Genomic DNA, 19,710 nt, shown 5'->3' with positions numbered 1-19,710 from the left:
GCACCAGCTGGCCTCCACTCGCAGGCGAGCCCTAAGCTCCCAACAGGCGAGCTCGAACAGGCGACAATCCACCCGCGTCAGGCGAGCTCGATTCTCGACTCACACCTCGCCATTAGGTGAGCTCTCCTCGCCTGGCGACCAAGCCTTGCTCCGCACCTCGCCTCCGCCTTTGTCTGCAGGCGAGATCGCCTCGCCACATCTCTGTCGTCTCGCCTCGCCTCATCACCACCTTCGCCGAAGAGGTCGCTGTCGGCCGGAGGTGAGTTCTTCTACAATATCATTCTATACGAGAGAAACTCTTCATATATCATATAATAGTCATTATTTTCGATATGTGTGGGCTTCATCTATCATATGATAATCATTATTCTTTGTATATATGGGCACATGTGCAAGCATGATCGCACTTACATAAGAGAAAAGAACACAACATATTTATGGGGGAAAAAAACTAATGGAAGAATATAAAATAAATAACCCATACTTAAAACAATCCTCCAGACTAATGCAAAAATGAAGTAAATATCCACCATATTTCATATGTTATTCACACACACACATATATATAAAGAAAACAACACTTTGTGACTATGCAAGTTACAAACACATTTCAAAGTTATACATGTAGCTTGCATCTCTTTTGATCCCTCTAAAAAGTGCTTTAGACATAAAAAAAAAAGAACATACATCTCTCCAACTATTCATATGCCTCTTATTATGCAAGATCATCTCATGAATCATATGATAGATGAAGCCACATATACAGAGAATAATGACCATCATATGATGAATGAAGCCCACTCATATAGAAAATAATGACTATTATATGATACATGAAGAGATTCTCTCGTATATAATGATGTACCTGACTTTCATTTTCATGATATGGACATCCTTAAGAGCTTTGTTTAGGGAAAATTTGCAAAATAGTCCGTTTTTGCTAATTATTTAGCAAAATAGACCGTTTTGCTAAATAATTAGCAAAATAGATATTTTTTGAAAAAAAAGGTCGATTTTAAAAAACAAGACTCAGAAAACATACGGGACTACTAGTCCCGTATGTTTAGAGCCAACTTAATCACGGATTAGTGACTTAGAAAACATATGGGACTAGTAGTCTCGTATGTTTTCTGAGTTCATCTCAATGTTTTGTGAAATTTTCTGAGTTCACTAATCCGTGATTAAAACATACGGGACTACTAGTCCCGTATGTTTCTGAGCTGTTTTGCAAAATAGACCTCTTTTTGGCCTGTTGACCAAAAAGATGTCTATTTCGCTAATTATTTAGCAAAATAGTCTATTTTGCTAAATAATTAGCAAAAACGGACTATTTTGCAAATTGTCCCCTTTGTTTAATATGATTCCTGACAACGGTGTTGGGCATGCCTTTCTTATATAAAGAAAACAACACTTTATGACTATACAAGTTACAAACACATTTCAAAGTTATACATGTAGCTTTCATCTCTTTTGATCCCTCTAAACGGTGCTCTAGACCTAAAATAAGAACATATATCTTCTCAAGTATTCATATGGCTCTTACTATGCAGTATCATCCCACGAATCATTTGCACAATAAAAATATGATAATTTCCGTTAAACATGTTCTGCTTCAAACTTGTTCATCTCTAAAGGCCCACTTCCTCCCTCCATTCCATTTTTGAACCTTCTCCTCCTAAAATTTGTCTTTGCTTCTTCCACCTCCCTCTTAATTTCCTCTCCTTTTCCCTCCCTATTCTCTACTTCATGCTTGATCTCTCTTCTCCTCCTAAATATTCTCTTCTCTCCTTCCACCATTGTCCTTCTTCCTTCATCTCCTCCAACCCTCTCCTCCTCCTCCTCCTCTACATTCTTAATCTCTCTTCTTCCATGCACAATTGCCCTTTCTTCCTTCTCCTCCTCCTTCCTCTCATCGTTCCTCTCGGAGTTTTCTCGCTCTTCGCCTTGCTCCCCCTTCCTCCCAAAGCTTCCTCTTTCCTTCCTCCTAAATCTCTCTCCTCCTCTTTCCTTCTCCTTCCTTCTCCCGAAGCTACCTCCTTCATCAACCTTCTCCTCATCTTCCCCCTTTCTAAACTCTCTCCTCTTAAACTTCACCACCTCAACAGTCTCTCCACCAAAAATCCTACTCAAAATCTCCCTCATCGAGTCCGGAGCTAAAACCGACGATCTCCCCTGACAAACCCTCGAATGCAGACTCAAAAACTCTTCATACGCCGGCACAACAATCTTGACCACTGCCCCTCCAATCTGATGTCTCAAATCGTCGTCCTGAACGCAATAACATTTCTGATGCCTCCTTAAAATTTCCTCAAACTCTCTCGTAAACACCTCCATCCGCTCTCTCGGCGACTCCTCCTCTCTCTGGAGCCACTTCACCAGAGGGCCCCATGCCTGCGCTTGGTAAGAATAAGCTGCCTCCTCGGCCGCAGCCTTGTATTTTTTTTTCATTATATCCTCTCCTACCAATTTGGCCAGCTCTGAGCCTCTGGTTCTCATATACATATACCAATATGTGTTCATTGCCAATACATGAGATGTTGTTTTATCTTTGTATTTGCTCCTTTTTGCCTCTACATTTCTCTGCAGTGCATCGAGAGCATTCGATATCGCCTCTCTTAGTAGATTCTCATCGGGCTCCGCCTTCGATAGATATCCTGCTTTCCATGTTTTCTCTATTCGCAGTGCTTGGCCCATTACTGAAGCGTATCCGCAACCAGCGAGACATTTCAAGTAGTTCACAGCATATCTGACAATTTTTGGTACAGATCCATCAGAAGGCGGAGGAGAACCATCTTCAAGTCCCTCAATCTGGAGACCAAACTCCCAGAACACTTTAGATGCAGCATGAACCAATAACTTTTGAAGCTCGCGAAAACGAGCACATATATCAACTCCGGACTCACCATCAAAAACTTGAAAAAACTCGCTGCGAATTTTATCCATGGAATCATACATGTCAAGGAGTTTGAAGAGCTTTTGGGGCTCTTTGGAGCTGCGAGCGACGCCTTCGCCAAAACGGAAGAAGACAGCCATGATTTTATCAGCGATTTTTGCGAAGCATGCAGGCCAGATCGTGCCGTCCATGATGCCGGAGAGGACTCGCTTGCAGAGGTGTTTTTCGGCAAGGAAAACGGAGTTTACCGCAAGTTGGAAGTGTTGGATCCAGAGAGTGATTGCTGATTCTAAGACTTCCCATTCTATTTTGTCTATTTCTTCTGGTGCGTAAGTTTTGAGGTATCTTGGGTTTAGCCTCATCAGAGCCTTTGCTGCCCTTCGGTATCTTACCTGCTTAGATTAGTTTCTGATGGTTCAGGATATATTGTGGAAGTGCGTAAACAATATGAAACAAGAACAAAAGAAACTAGTTCCCTACAAAATTAAAATAAAAATTAATTTCTGTTGTAAGCCAAATAAAATTCTAGAGCATAAGAGTATGATTGATAGAAATTTGTGATATTGTACCTTCACACGAGACTGAAGTGTAAACTGCTATTCATGCAGGAGTAATTTTTTTAATCTTCTTTAAATGCATGGTTCAGTCAGATTTCAATCAGGATTAATCTGATATCATCTTAATCCTCTTTCATACACCAAAACTTCAAACTTGTGATAAGAACTTAATGGTTACAGTCTTATAGTCTAGCATTTTTCTAAGAAAAGATTTATACTCTTCTGCTCTAAAGTGATATTTATACACTAAAGCGATATTTATACCATGAATACAATCTTTTCCCAGGTCTTCAAATAGACTAAATTGAATACAGAGTAATTGAGCGTTAGTCTACTGCTTGTAAAAGGCATATTCTTAAACTGTACCATGCCCCTTAAATCTAATAATTCTTAGATAATAAAACCTTATACAATTCCTTCATCCTTTCTGCATAGACCATTGCAAAATCCAATTCTGAGTTAATAAAATCTTTTACAATCCCTTAATACTTTATGCATAGACCATTTCTGTCTCAACCCTTTGAGATAAATAGATCATTTTTTAATGTACTGATTAAATTATATTCAACAAGGAAGTACTACTACTTCAATTGAATCCATGTACCTTGACATAGATATCAATGCAGATATCCAAACAATCATTAGAAGCCAGCGTCTCCGATATCCGACCAAGTACTTCAACTTCAAGTTCCGAACCCAATTGCTTCTTCTCTGCTTCACGATCAACCTCTGCATCAACATCCCCCTCTTCACCTCCTTCAGCTGCTTCTCTGATCCCTTCATGCTTGATTTGCTGCAGTATGGCCTCGTACTCATCCTGCAACCTGACCAGTGCCTCGTCGAACACACCCTCGTACCTCATCGCATCCACTTCCGACTCATACAGAGCCTTGATCGCCGCTAACGTTTCCCTCAACCGATGAATCCTTAGTTGATCCGTTGACTTCGTCCGGCTCAAGAACTCGACTGCCTCCTGGAGCCTTAGAACTGCTGGTTCGCACCCAACGGTCACAGCCCCAATCGCTGTATTTAGGCGGTTAACGCAGTCTACGTATTTTAGAAGCCGAGATAAGTGAGGCCTGTTGTCAAGACTCAAGGATATTATGAGTGATACATAAGTGCTGGAGAAATTATAGCACACCTGTCTAAATTATAATTGATACATCAAGAACTATCCATCCTTATATTTAACTATGCCTTGACCATTACCTTTTACACAGTTTTCTGATAAAAATATACCAGTATCATATTTAATAATGTCTCTCAGTACCATAGACTAAAATTTATAGCAGAAATTGCGCAGTTTTTTGTGTTAATAGGATGAATGGTGCATCAAGAATCGTCTATCCTTGAAAAGAGTTTACAAACAATGGTTAAATTAATTGATGGCATATCGACTTCTCTGATTATATCTGTCCGATATGCACTGAATAAATTTGTGGCATGAGAAGATATTGAACTGATCCAATTTGAAAATTGAATGATGTGTCAGTGCAAAGTAGAAGGTTTGGATCTTAGTGCATTAGTTCGATGCTTCTTTTTTCTTTTGATGCACAATTATCCAGTAAACAGTAACTATCATATAGTTTTCCAGATTTATAGACATACCTGGTGCTTGTATCATCAGAGAGTGAGAGGAGACGACGCTGGAGGGACTCAACAAGTGCAAAATTGTCAAGAACCAAGAGAGCAGGTGAGACTGCACGGTTGATGCGCGAGCGAAGTGCTTTCGCGGCAATATGCTGGGTCTGTAGAGGCGCAACAGCATCAGATGCAGCAGCGACAGTCTCAAGGCCAAAGGAAAGGCGCTTATCACCAGCAGCCAGGTTTCTGTTCAGCTCCGAGGATTCAGCAAGAACAGCGAGAAGGTTGGATTGGGCATTTTGGAGCTTCAACAGGATGGCCTCTTCATCATAAGAGGCAGCAGCTGAATTCATTGGGGGTGAAGGGAGAGGGAATTGAAGAAGGTCTGGCGGAGTTTTTTCTGTTAATTCCGTTTGTTTTCCTATGTGAATGTAAGAGCTTTCCAGGTTGTGTTAAAAGGGTCAAGTTTGAAAGTGAACGGTATAGCCGGCCAAAAAATTTGGATCTTCTTCAATATTATGGACAGTGTAAATTCTTTTCTTATATAATTCTACGCATCTTTCATAAATTATACTTATTCTTATATTTTGTTAAGACACCGCAGCAAACTATAAAATGATAAATAACTATGATTAAAAATGTATTTCTCTATTATCAAGTTGAGAAGTGATGATTAAAATTTGTTAGGTAAAATATTTCTGAAAATTTTTACAGTACCACGTTTTCTGGTTGTTTAATAGATAGCAAATTAGAGAATCTATTTATGATTAAATATTCAGAAGGTTGCTCAAAATTTTTTTTTGTATTATGCCCTAAAAACTAGCGTACAACAAGAAGAAAGTCTTGTTATAGTTATACTAAAGAATCGATCAAGTAGAAATGTGATAACAATAAAATGCCACACTAGCGTCAACAATAGATAAGGTCCCTGATCAGTAGAGCATATGATAGAGGATGGATTAAATTCTATGACTACCGTCAATAAAATTCATTGATATCTGTTACATGATCAAAAGAAAAAAAATGAAAACAATAAACTTTGTCCCCATTTTACAACAAATAATCCAAGGTGATGTAAATTAAAGGAGGACATCTGTCAGTAAACACAAATGTTTGACGAGAACAATGGGGAGAAGTATCCAAATGTCACAATGAAGAGATCAGACAACGAAACAAGAGTTTGAATATGTCAAAATAGCTGGCTGTAGACCCCTGCTTTCTAATTCTTTTATCTTCACACATCAACAGGTTCAGTAATAGGTCCTTCTACGGTTTTGAACAAGTTTTTATAGCTGATGGTTATAAGATTGTAAGAAAAACACAACCAGATTTCAGAACTGAACTTGAATCTCAAAATGAACGATAGCTAAAAGCGAACTAGGTTGTGTACTTTTATTGATTTCATTATCATTCCAGCATAACTCGGTGTCCCTAATAAGGAGAAGACATTTGGATTCAACTGGTAAAATGAATCCAGAGGAAGTTGTCATATCAGATTATTTCAGTTACTCCTTAATGTCTCTTGGATTTGGATCATTCGATAGAATTTCAACAGTTATACTTGTTGGCGCCTGTGGTTAAAACTGGAATAATACAGATATATAGCAGCTAATAACTGAAAGAAAGCTGAAGTACAGTAAATTAAAATTTTCAACTCAGCTGCTGTGCGTTTGTAAAACGCTGTGCTTAAAGCATTATTTGGCCTACTCCGGTGCAAGGATCCCAAGGCCAAATTGCTTCCAGGAACAGCAGTCCAGTACTCTGGTGTGCACCAACCCAGTACTGTCAAGATCTCCTCGATCTGTAAGGCAAAGATCTCCTCGATCTATCAGGCAAAAGATCTCCTCGATCTCCTCAGGCAAAGATCTCCTCGATTGTAAGACCTTCTCGGTCTAGGCACTGTTCCTACTAGCACTAGCTATTCTACAATATATATCTGTATATATTGATTGTTGTTTTTGGAATGAATTTTCCTTAAGCATTTGAGGTCTATTTATAGCGTTTGGAAAAATACTATGCACTAATAAAATATTATTAGTTACTATTCATGTAGGGCCCACATTACTTGTTTTTCAAAATAAATTAGGCAGATGTTGAATCCTTGCAAAAAAGTTAATCACGTTTATTTTACTGTTCATTAATTTCAAAGATGTCTGCACCGTCCTCTCATATTTCAAAAGAAGTTAGGCTAAAAGGTTTGTGGGACCCACTAGTATTAAAAAAAATTATCTAACAATCCCCCACAAGTTTTTTTTTAAAACTAGTGTCATGTAATAGTGTCGTTGTTTCAATTATTGTGCGTAAGGAAGATGTCGCAAGGACTTGAATCTTCATTAGACCAACTGAATAAAAGATAGGTGCATGGTGTCGCAGAGACTTGAACCAGCACATGTCTAAAAATCCAGCGATCACACAAAATCAAACTTATCTGTGGTAGTTTTCACTTTGAACCACACTTGCCTTTACCATTTCCTCTCTCATGATAGGATTCTAGGTGAGTCCTTTAGGTGTGTTTCCTATCTAACACCCCATATCCGAAATGCTTTGGACTCATTAAGGCTTAACAGCCATCCCCTTTACATGATAGGATTTTAGGTGAAAAGATCAAAGTTTTACTCGGGTAGTTCAGCCAGGTAAGGATAGTATTAGAGGTTGATCAAAGATCAATTAAGTACCTCGTTCCTTGCAGAGCGCGTTACGCAACCCCTAAACCTTACCTTAGACACCGACTAATCCAAGAAAACTTGAACCCTTTCACTTGTAAATCTTACTTGACTTTTGAACCATTTATCTTGTCATTAGTAGCATAAGCTTTGAACTAATAACTAGATGTAAATGGTAAGTATTTATAAGACTCACCAAACTTTACAAATCTTACTTGACTTTTGAACCAATTATTTTATTATTAGTAGCATAAGCTTTGAACTAATAACTTAATAAACATGGTAAGTATTTGTAAGACTTACAAAACTTTGAGACCCATTCCAGCAGACGTCCTTTCAACTATGTCCTTTTTTAGACCCTTAGTCAAAGGATTAGCCACATTCGCTGAAGATCGAACGTCAATCACAGAGATGACTCCTTGACAAATGAGCTCTCTCAAATAGCCATGCTTCAGACGAATGGTCCGCTTCTTTCCATTGAATAACGAGTTTGCTGCCACAGCACTCGCCGCCTGATTATCACAATAGATAGTAATTGCGCATTGCAATCCTGTCAATGGAAGGTCTCGGAGAATACAACTGAGCCACTCAGCTTCATCTCCTGCAACACAGAGTGCGAAGAATTCAGATTCCATCGATGACTGTGCAATCATGGTCTGCTTCTTAGACTTCCACGAGACGGCAGCTCCACCCATGGTGAAGACGAATTCTGAGCACCAGCTCGCATCTGAATAGCCTTCGATTACACCCGGATATCCAGTGTAGAATAAGCCCAGACCTGTAGTTCCTTTCAAGTATCTCATCAATCTCTGGATGGCATCCCAATGAAGCTTTCCAGGATTACTTGTGAACCTACTAAGCATTCCTATAGCGAATGCTATATCTGGCCTTGTGCAACTCATCGCGTACATGAGACTCCCAATGATCTTTGAGTACCTCAGCTGCTCTACTGGTCTTTAGCTGATCTACTGGTTTTCCAGTGTTTGGTCGAAGCTTCTTGTTGTAATCATACGGCACTGACAGTTCTGGCAGGTCGTAGTAGCCATACTTCCTTAGCATACTTTCGACATAATGAGATTGAGACAATCCTATACCCTCTTCAGAGTATATGATTTTGATTCCGAGAATCACGTCCGCAGTTCCAAGGTCCTTCATGCTGAACTGTGCCGAGAGAAATTTCTTGGTAGATGTTACTATCTCCAAATTACTCCCGATGATGAGCATATCATCCACATAAAGGCAAATAACCACCACCTTTCTTTCATCGACCTTGATGTATAGGCACTTGTCAGATTCACTGACTTGATACCCATTGTTGCGAACAACCCCATCGAACTTCTCATGCCAGAGTTTTGGTGCCTGCTTAAGTCCATATAATGACTTAATAAGTTTACAAACCTTACCAGCTGGAGCATCAAGTCCTTCTGGTTTCTCCATGTAGATCTCTTCTGTGAGATCACCATTGAGAAAGGCAGTCTTCACATCCATCTGATGTATGACGAACCTTTTAATCGCTGCCCATGCGATAAGCACTCTGATGGTAGTGATCCTGCAAACTGGTGCATAAATATCAAAGAAGTCTATACCTTCTTTCTGAGAGAATCCTTTAGCCACCAGTCTTGCTTTGTACTTTTCAATAGTACCATCAGGACGGAGCTTCTTCTTGAAGATCCACTTGCAACTGATAGGCCTTGCACCTTCAGGTACATCCACCAGCTCCCAAGTGTGATTTTGGATCAATGAATCCATCTCATCATCTATAGCTTCTTTCCACAGAAGAACGTCTGTTGACTGCATTGCTTCTTGAAAAGTCTGTGGATCTCCTTCCACATTATAGGTGATGAAGTCATCTCCAAAATCTTTCTGTCTTCTGACGCGCTTGGAAGATGGTTCGACAACTCCTTCATTATTGACTGGCTCCTCTTGTGCATCTGATGTACTAGCATTCTCTGCTACATCTTTGAGCAATAAGCCTTTATGTTTGATAAACTTATCCTCAAAGAATTCTGCATCCCGAGCTTCAATGATGGAGTTGGTTCCAAGGTCCAGGAACCTGCACGCATTGCTATCTCCAGCAAAGCCAAGAAATACACATTTGTTTGCCTTTGGTCTGAGCTTAGGCCTTCTGATATCTGGTATTCGAACATATGCGAGACACCCCCACACTTTGAGATTATCCAAAGAATCTGGATATCCCAACCATAACTGATGAGGAGTATTATCAGTTTTGGAGTAGGGTACTCTGTTCAAAATCCAGTTAGCCATCAACAAAGCCTCTCCCCAATAGCAGTTAGGTAGACCAGATGTGATCAACATCGAATTCACCATCTCGGTCAATGTGCGATTCTTCCTTTCTGCAATCCTGTTAGATTGCGGAGAATACGGAGCAGTAGTTTCTGCAATGATTCCATGCTCCTTGAAGTATGCTTCCGATTCCTTGGATCAGTATTCTCCTCCTCTGTCGCTCCTGAGTCTTTTCACCTGCAGTCCAAGCTGCTTCTCCACTCGAGTCCGAAACTCGACAAATTTGCTGAATGCTTCATCTTTAGATTTCAGCAGGTAAACGTGGCAGAAGCGAGAATGGTCGTCGATGAAGGTGATGAAGTACTTCTTGCCGCCACGAGTGACGAAGCTTTTGAAGTCACAAGTATCCGAATGAATCAGATCCAACAGGTTGGTGCTCCTCATAACACTTGAAAATGGCTTCCTTGTCAGCTTTGCTTACGCGCAAACTTCACACTTCTCAGGTTTGTTACCCCCACATTTTGGAAGTAATCCTAACTTCTCCATACTGGACAATTTTCTATAATTTACATGTCCCAGCCTATTATGCCATAACACAGAGGAGTAAGCAGAAGAGGATACTTCATTTACAACAGGATTGGGTGCACTCGTACTGATTTTATACATGCCATCAGTACGATATGCATTGCTAAAATACATTTTCTTAAAGGATAATACAGCCTTTCCTCCTTGGAAATCCAGCCTCATGCCTGCATCACACAGTATGCTTCCAGAGACTAAGTTTTTGGCAATTGAGGGAACGTGTTTCACATCCTTCAATGTGAGAGTCTTTCCCGAAGAAAGAGTCAGCACCACAGTCCTAGTTCCAAGAACAGGAACCACAGAACGATCAGCCATTGATACGTTCTCTTTAGTAGCAACATAAGAAGAGAACATATCTCTATTGGAGCATACATGACAAGTAGCACCCGTATCTAACCACCAACTAGAGATGTTGCTTGGAGTTGTTACCTGGAAGAGCATAGCCACACAATCATTAACTTGATTGACATTGTGTGTTGTTTCCTTCTTTGGTGCTTTCCAGTCTTTGGCAAAATGTCCTTGCTTTCCACAGTTGAAGCATTTGCCGCTCCTCTTGAACTCCTTCTTCTGAACGTTCAGGTTCTTTGGGTTCTGGTTCTTCTTTCTGTTGAAAGACTTCTTTTTCTTGAAAGATGAATTATTACCCTTTTCAGAGTTAGTAGCCACCATGTTAGCAGACGCCTTCTGCTTAGCAATGAGCTCGGTCTTCGTGCGAATCCGAGTCTCGTCCTCGATCCGAATGAACCTCTTTAAGTCAGACAGAGTTACCTGTCTTTTCCTTCTTCGAATATCAGTGGAGAATGACATCCAAGATGGAGGAAGCTTGTTGACAATTGCATCAGAGATGAAGGTTTGATAAAGACTGGTCTTTTCATCCTTCAGCTTCATAACAAGCTTTTCAAGCTCTTTGACTTGAGGTAAAACCTCAGTATCATCTTCAAACTTCAAGTCCAGAAACTTGTCAATAAGGTGAGATTTGGACAGCTTCTCCTCATCCTTGTACTGGTCCTCCAGAGCATTCCAGATTTCCTTTGCAGAGGGCTTGTTGGTGTAAGCATCTGCTAGATGATCAGCCAGACAATTAAGGAGATAACTCCTGCAGAAGTGATCATCTTTAGCCCAAGAGGCTTCAGCTTCAGAGTCTTCTTCAGAGTCGGATTTTTCCTCAGAAACCACATAGTAGATTTTCAGGAGTTGCATCCCAAAGATTAATTTCCGACGCCATGCGTTGAAGTTGGAACCGTCAAAGTTCTCTAACTTAAGACAGTCCACTCCAAGAGTCCTCGCAGGATCCATGGTAGATCAAAATAATGCTTTAAGATTGTTGGCGCCTGTGGTTAAAACTGGAATAATACAGATATATAGCAGCTAATAACTGAAAGAAAGCTGAAGTACAGTAAATTAAAATTTTCAACTCAGCTGCTGTGCGTTTGTAAAACGCTGTGCTTAAAGCATTATTTGGCCTACTCCGGTGCAAGGATCCCAAGGCCAAATTGCTTCCAGGAACAGCAGTCCAGTACTCTGGTGCGCACCAACCCAGTACTGTCAAGATCTCCTCGATCTGTAAGGCAAAGATCTCCTCGATCTATCAGGCAAAAGATCTCCTCGATCTCCTCAGGCAAAGATCTCCTCGATCTGTAAGACCTTCTCGGTCTAGGCACTGTTCCTACTAGCACTAGCTATTCTACAATATATATCTGTATATATTGATTGTTGTTTTTGGAATGAATTTTCCTTAAAGATTTGAGGTCTATTTATAGCGTTTGGAAAAACACTATGCACTAATAAAATATTATTAGTTACTATTCATGTAGGGCCCACATTACTTGTTTTTCAAAATAAATTAGGCAGATGTTGAATCCTTGCAAAAAAGTTAATCACGTTTATTTTACTGTTCATTAATTTCAAAGATGTCTGCACCGTCCTCTCATATTTCAAAAGAAGTTAGGCTAAAAGGTTTGTGGGACCCACTAGTATTAAAAAAAATTATCTAACAATACTTCATCTCCAGAATAACTTACATTGTGCATTGTATTTACACCCAATTCTCACTGAAAATAAATCATATATGTCCATTGACTGATATATGGATCGAGAAACTGGCATCTCTACTGTCTAGCTTGCTGATCCGAATACTTCCAAAATTGAAATTTGTTAACTACAAATACAAGTCTGTTTGCTCACATATACAGCTCAAGTAGTGTAGAATGCTTATGACACTAACGAGGTCCCCTGTCAGATCACCAAAAGAAACAATGACAAAACTGAAGATTCAATAAAAGAAGACAAGAGGGAATAAAACCTGGATTAAGTAAAAAGACATTGCATGATGAAATCGAAGAGCTCAAGCATCATGTACGCATCTCTGAGAAACCAAAGAAACATAACAAAATCCAAGGACAATGACCATCACTATCTTTAACTACTCATGGACAGAAGGGGGCCCTCAAAAGAACTGTGAAAGAAAAATCATGCATAGGAAACTAAGCCAACACGAGGTGCAATATGAACAAGAATAAATGAAACAAACACAGATGAAGAAACCATCCAAACTCCATGAACATGACTGAGAAACCAAAGAACCAGATTTAAACCTCAGTATGAATTTATGGGTCCTTCTTAATTTAATTACATGGGTCATTTTTGTATTCCATGCGTAATCATAGAATTGAAATATATGAAGAAACCCTAATTCATTATGAGATCTCTTGGGCTTTATATAGGCCCCTACGAAATTTACAAATAAGTCCCTAATAATACTAATATGTCAACACTCCTCCTCAAGATGGGCGAAAGATATCTATTAAGCCCATCTTGTCACATCCTCTAATCATATCTACTGAGCTGAGTCCTTTAGTCAGACAATCTGCTGCCTGGTCCTTAGTCGAAACATGACTTAGCTCCAGTAGTCCACTATCTAACTTCTCTTTGATGAAGAACCTATCGATCTCGATGTGTTTGGTTCTATCATGCTGCACTGGGTTGTTGGCAATACTGATAGCTGACTTGTTGTCACACCATAACTTTATCTTAGCTCCTTGATCCAGCTTCAGCTCCACCAGCATACTCTTTAACCATAGCAACTCAGCAACTCCTAAGGCCATAGCTCTATACACTGCCTCAGCTGTCGATCTCGCCACCACTGACTGCTTCTTGCTCTTCCACGAGACTAAGTTACCTCCTATAAAGATGCAGTATCCTGAGGTGAACCTCCTGTCATCAGCACAGCTAGCCCAGTCTGAGTCGCAATAACCCTCGATGTTCACATGTCCATTCTTTCTGAATATCAGCCCCTTTCCGGAGGCACTCTTTAAATATCTCAGAATCTGGTACACAGCGTCCATATGACCCTTCCTCGGATCGTGCATGTAGCGACTCACCACGCTTACTGCAAAAGAGATATCAGGACGTGTGTGACTCAAATAGATCAGCCTTCCCACCAACCTCTGATATCTGTCATGATCAACTGGTTCTCCAGCCTCAGCACCTAGCTTGAACTTCTGGTCGATCGGTGTAGTTGCAGGTTTGCACCCTAACATTCCTGTCTCTTTGAGAAGATCCAGTGCATACTTTCTCTGGGATAGGACGATCCCCTCCGCTCCTCGAGCTATCTCTATTCCAAGAAAGTATCTAAGCAAGCCAAGATCTTTCACCTCAAAGTCCTTACCCAGTCTCACTTTGAGTTGGGCAATCTCCTTCTCATCATCTCCTGTAATAATCATATCATCCACATATACCGCGAGCATAGTAATGTGGCCTCCACTCCGTCGAAAGAACACTGTATGGTCGGCATTGATCTGTTGGTATTCCATACCAATCATAGCCCTTCTGAATCTGTCGAACCAAGCATGGGGAGATTGCTTCAGACCATAGAGAGACTTCTTCAATCTGCAGACCTTTCCCACTGTCTGATCTGTACCAAATCCTGGTGGTATCTCCATGTATACCTCCTCCACTAGATCTCCGTGAAGAAATGCATTCTTCACATCTAGTTGGTGTAGCTTCCATCCACCATTTACTGCCAGAGAGATTAAGGTCCGAACAGTGCTCATCTTCGCCACCGGTGCAAAAGTCTCATCATAATCGATGTCATATGTCTGACTATACCCTTTTGCCACCAGACGAACCTTGTAGCGCTCAATTTGTCCATCTGGATTCTGCTTCACAGTGAAGACCCACTTGCATCCAACTGCTCTCTTTCCTTCTGGTAACTTTACTAGCTCCCAAGTGCGGTTCTTCTCTAGAGCTCCTAGCTCCTCGTGCATAGCCGCTTTTCATTTTGGGTCCTTCTTAGCAACCTGCCAATTGTTAGGTACAGTAACAGAGTCCAATGATGCAATGAATGCTCCATATGCAGGGTGGATACTAGAATATGATACATACTGGGCAAGATCCCAACCATATCTATCGGGAGAATGTCCCGCATTACTGCGAGTAGTCCTCCGTACTGATATTGGTGTGGGAGAAGTAGAGAGAGGAATGTTATCAGTAGGAATGTTATCACCTTGGGATGAAATTGGTGGTGGTGTAGGAATTTCAGGAGTCGGGGTAGGCGTTGGCAAGAGACTTGGCAGCACTAGTAGCACTGTAGGTACTGCTCCTGCAATTTGTTTGCCCTTCCTACTATAAGTTAGTAGCTCCCCCTGAACAGTGGGCCTAACACCTCTTGTCTCATTTTTCTTTTCTTCGTGATTCTCCTGCTCCTCCTCAACCAACTCTCCCTCCCAAGGAATCACTACAGAAATGGATTTCTCCACATTGTTCTCCGGTCTCTCACCATTCTCCTCCTCTCGCCCCATACTTCTAGTATTGGGCGAGTTACCAGCAGATGAAGTTACCTTCTGGGTGTAATATGGCTCAAGTTCTCGAAAGTGCACATCCATGCTCACAAACAACCTTTTTTCCACCGGGCTCCAGCAAACATATCCCTTCTAAGTAGCAGAATATCCCACAAAGATACACTTCACAGCTCTAGGGGCAAGCTTCCCGACAGACGGCCTGTTGTCCTTCACAAAACACACACAGCCAAACACTTTGAGTGGAAGGATCCCACCATTATCTCCTTTCAATATCTCACACGGAGACTTCCAATCCAGCACTCTCGAGGGCATTCTGTTGATCAACGCTGCTGCGGTCAATACTGCTTGTCCCCATAATGTCTCTGGGACATTAATAGAGATCATCATGCTTCTAGCAACCTCTAAAAGATGTATGTTCTTCCTTTCCGCTACCCCATTCTGTGCTGGTGTGTATGGACAGGTTGTCTGGTGATGTATTCCTTGAGCTGACAAATATTCTTCAAGGGCTCTGTTGGTATACTCTGTCCCATTATCTGACCTCAATACTTTCACCACTGCTCCGTATTGAGTCTGAACAGTCTTATGAAAATTTTGGAAGCACCCAAACACATCACTCTTATTCTTCATCAGGTATAACCAAGTAACACGAGAGAAGCAATCAATAAATGTAACAAAATATTTGTATCCATTCATAGAACTTGTGGAACAAGGCCCCCAAACATCTGAATGTACCAGGTCAAATGCATGAGAACTTCTATGACCAGAACTAACATAAGAGCTTCTAGTAAGCTTTCCAAACTCACATGCATCACACACAAGTTTCTGTTTATTTGCTTTCTCAAATAAAGAAGGATACAATCTACCTAAAACACTAAAGGATGAGTGTCCCAAACGCTGGTGATGGAGCATTAACTCATTTTCAGCACTCATTTTAGATCCTACTCCTGCTTCCTCTATGACTGACACCAATGCTGAATCCAGCCCTTCACGATCCAGATACCACAGTCCACTACGCCATGTGCCAGTCCCAAGTCTCCGCCCTGTCCCCTTCTCCTGGAAGATTACCTTGGGAATATCAAAAGAGACGATGCATTTTAGTTGGAGGATGATAGAACTAATAGATAAAAGATTGACTGGAAAAGAAGGAGCATGCAAAACATTGGACAAAGTTACAGAACCAGTACAATCAACTGTACCCTTACCAACCACCGGCTGAAATGTACCATCAGCTGTTTGAATACTATCAGGCGATGCTAAGTGAGTATATGATGAGAACTCACTAGCATTACCTGTCACATGACAAGACGCACCGGCAGCTTCCTCTTCCTCTGCTACCGTCAGATTTGCCCGGTTTCCTGCTCCTCTTCCACCTCTTCGACCCCACGGCCACAACCACGACCTCCGAACTGTCCACGTCCACCCGAATCTCCTTCCTTGGATGGCTTGGTGCAAGCATGCCTTAGATGACCTACCGCACCGCAATTGTAACACTGTCGGGTCTCTCCCCTAAATCCAGTGTTGTTAGAGGCTGCCAGTGCTGACTTCACAACAGGAAGTCCACCTGTCCCCACCTGCAGCCGAATGTGAGTCTCCTCCTAGATCATAGCAGAGACAGCCTCCTCAAGCGTGGGAATCTTCGGCTGAGCTAGCAGCAATGCGATTCGCTGAGCGAACTCTGATGTCAATCCTTTAAGAAACACCATAGTCCTCTCTTGTAGAAAGGCCTCCCGCTCTTTACATCCCGGGTCCTTGCAGCTAGCCCGGGGGCTCTGTAGCATATTCCTGTACAGTCCTCTCTCCCTGGACTGTGGCGTCGATCTCTCCTTTAATCTGGAATACCCTCAGGTTATTCCCCACTCCATCATATGTACTCCTCAACTTCTCCCAGACGTGCTTCATCTTCTCAATGTCATCCACCGTGGCGGCGATCGTCGGGACCAACGAGTTGAGAAGCCATATGTACACCAACATATGAGTGGACTTCCACTCATCTCTTCCCTCTGAGTCCTCCTCCGGCTCGGTCACCTCTCCTGTCAGATAACCCTCCATATTCCTCCATGCAAGGGTATATCTCACCCGTCGTGACCAGCTCAGGTACGTACTAGGTCCATCCAGCTTCAGATCGATGAAGTCTTATAAAAAGACTATTTCTTTGAATTTGTTGTAATCGACCGAAGATATAATGAATTCCATAACAAAGTCAACTTTTGACGCAAACAATATAGGCCCCTACGAAATTTACAAATAAGTCCCTAATAATACTAATATGTCAACACATAGGAAAGGGGATAACTACAGAGACAAACAACATCATGCTTAGAGTATTATCAAGTGCGAGAATGAGTTAATTCAGCAGTTATTCTCAACAACAGAGAAGTAGTATCATTTGTCAGTATCACAAGGTGGCACATCTCAAGCATTAGCATTTGTAAGTACCAAGATATCAAGTACGCTCCAAAACTCTTGTGTTAAAGTTTGGAGAGAAAAGAGATTATTGGAGAGTTATCCCGTCACTCTATACTTTATTTATAAAAATGGATTAGTTACAAGTTAGTCTCACAAGCAATGTGAGACTAAACTAATACTCTCTTCTTCTAACACTCCCCCTCAAGCTAGAGCATATGTATCATGCATGCCCAACTTGTCACAAATAAAGTCAACCCGTGTTTGACCAAGTGGTTTTGTAAGAATGTTTGCCAACTGATCTACTGTCAATACATGTTTTGCCGTGATGATTTTATCCTCGAGCTTCTTGCAGACTACATGACAGTCGACTTCAGCGTGCTTGGTTCTTTCATGAAACACGAGATTCTCAACAATGTGAATTGCTGCTTTATTGTCACCATATAGATCCATGGGACATTCTGGAGGAAGACCAATTTCTGTCAATAGGTCTCTGATCCAAACCATCTCCAGGGTCATATTTGTCATAACTCTGTATTCTGATTTTGCACTAGATCGAGATACAACACTTTACTTCTTACTTTTCCATGACACTAGATTTTCTCCGAGAAAGACACAATATCCAGTAGTTCATCTCCTATCAAAAGGACATTCAGTCCAATCTACATCAGAGAAGTCTGCAACTATGATGTGTCTTTGATGTGAGTAGAGAATTCCTTGTTCTAGAGCCTTCTTTAAATACATCAAAATTCTCATTACTGCATCCAAGTGAGTAGTACTTAGTACGGACAAGAACTGACTCACAACACTGATTGCGAATGTGATGTCAGGTCTGGTCACCGTCAGATAATTCAGTTCCCCACCAATCTTCTATACTGTCCAATATCTTTAAGAAGCTCCCTCTGATCTGGTAGTAGTTTTGAGTTTACATCCATTGGAGAATCACTGCTTCTGCATCCTAACATCCTAGTTTTTAAAAGCATATCCAGGACGTACTTTCTTTGTGATAGAAAAACACCCTTCGTTGACTTTGCGACTTCAATGTCTAGGAAGTATTTTAGGAAACCAAGATCTTTAGTTTGGAAATATGTCCATAAATGCTTCTTCAGACTGTCAATACCAAAAATATCATCCATTGTAATTATAATGTCATCCACATAAACAACAAGCAGAATTTGTTTCCCATTCTGAAATCGCCAGAAGATAGAGTGATTTTTCTGTGCATGACAGAGCCCAAATTCTTGAATAACCAATACAAAATGTCCAAATCAGGCTCTCGGAAATTGCTTCAGACCATAAAGTAATTTCTTCAGTCTACACACCTTCACATTCTCCCCCTGAGCAACAAAACCTGGTGGTTGCTCCATGTAAACCTACTCATCTAGAATATCATTAAGAAATGCATTCTTGATGTCCAACTAATAAAGTGGCCAGTGATTTATTGCTGCTAATGAGATAAAAATCGGAACAAATGTTATTTTTGCCACTAGAGAGAAGGTATCTAAGTAATCTAAGCTATATACCTGCGAATAGCCTTTAGCAACCAGTCGGGCTTTCAGACATGCCAAGTTTTATCAGGATTCAATTTGATAGTGTACACCCACTTGCAGCCGATGGGCTGCTTTCCTGGGAAGTGAGACCTAATCCCAAGTCTCATTCTTTCGCAAAGCCCTTATTTCGTCTTGCATCGCTTGGTTCTAACCTGGAATAGACAGGGCTTCTGACACATTTTTAGGAACCAAATATGAGTCGATGGAAGTAACAAAAGATCGAAAGGTGGAGGAGAGGTGATCATAAGAGACAAATGATGTTAAGTACAAGTTCGTGTCCCTTTTAGAAGTACAATAGGAAGGTCTTCCGCAGAATAGGATAAATTTGCACTTACTGATTCTGGTTCTTCTGGCGGAGGACTTGGTGTTAAGACTACGTTAGCTTAGGAGCAGGATTAGAGCGACGATGGTAAACTTAAATTGGGTCGTTAAACC

The 19,710-nt window shown here is 41.0% G+C and overlaps 3 protein-coding genes across 3 annotated transcripts in view; all 3 read right to left on the bottom strand.

Annotated features, from left to right (window-relative positions):
* LOC109830566 (exocyst complex component EXO70A1-like) overlaps positions 1 to 4,600 on the bottom strand; it is a gene marked incomplete at its 5' end in the record, with an annotated part of 8,171 nt that extends 3,571 nt beyond the window's left edge. The window contains 2 exons of the mRNA XM_020397867.1: positions 2,168 to 3,285; positions 4,055 to 4,600. Of these exons, the coding sequence (XP_020253456.1) occupies positions 2,168 to 3,285; positions 4,055 to 4,600 (1,664 nt within the window). The remainder of the gene's footprint in view (positions 1 to 2,167; positions 3,286 to 4,054) is intronic.
* On the bottom strand, positions 4,965 to 5,599 carry LOC109830562. Its single transcript, XM_020397862.1, has one exon. It carries the CDS (start codon positions 5,385 to 5,387, stop codon positions 4,965 to 4,967), a length of 423 nt encoding a protein of 140 aa, XP_020253451.1. The 5' UTR covers positions 5,388 to 5,599.
* On the bottom strand, positions 18,577 to 19,092 carry LOC109830555 (uncharacterized mitochondrial protein AtMg00810-like). Its single transcript, XM_020397849.1, has 2 exons — positions 19,048 to 19,092; positions 18,577 to 18,942 (listed from the first exon to the last, which is right to left on the bottom strand). Exons 1-2 carry the CDS (start codon positions 19,090 to 19,092, stop codon positions 18,577 to 18,579), a joined length of 411 nt encoding a protein of 136 aa, XP_020253438.1.

This window comes from Asparagus officinalis, chromosome 1 (assembly GCF_001876935.1).
Source record: "Asparagus officinalis chromosome 1, Aspof.V1, whole genome shotgun sequence".
Classification (NCBI taxonomy): domain Eukaryota; kingdom Viridiplantae; phylum Streptophyta; class Magnoliopsida; order Asparagales; family Asparagaceae; genus Asparagus; species Asparagus officinalis.
Note: the sequence above shows the minus strand (reverse complement) of the source record. Positions and strands in the feature narration are given on the sequence as shown.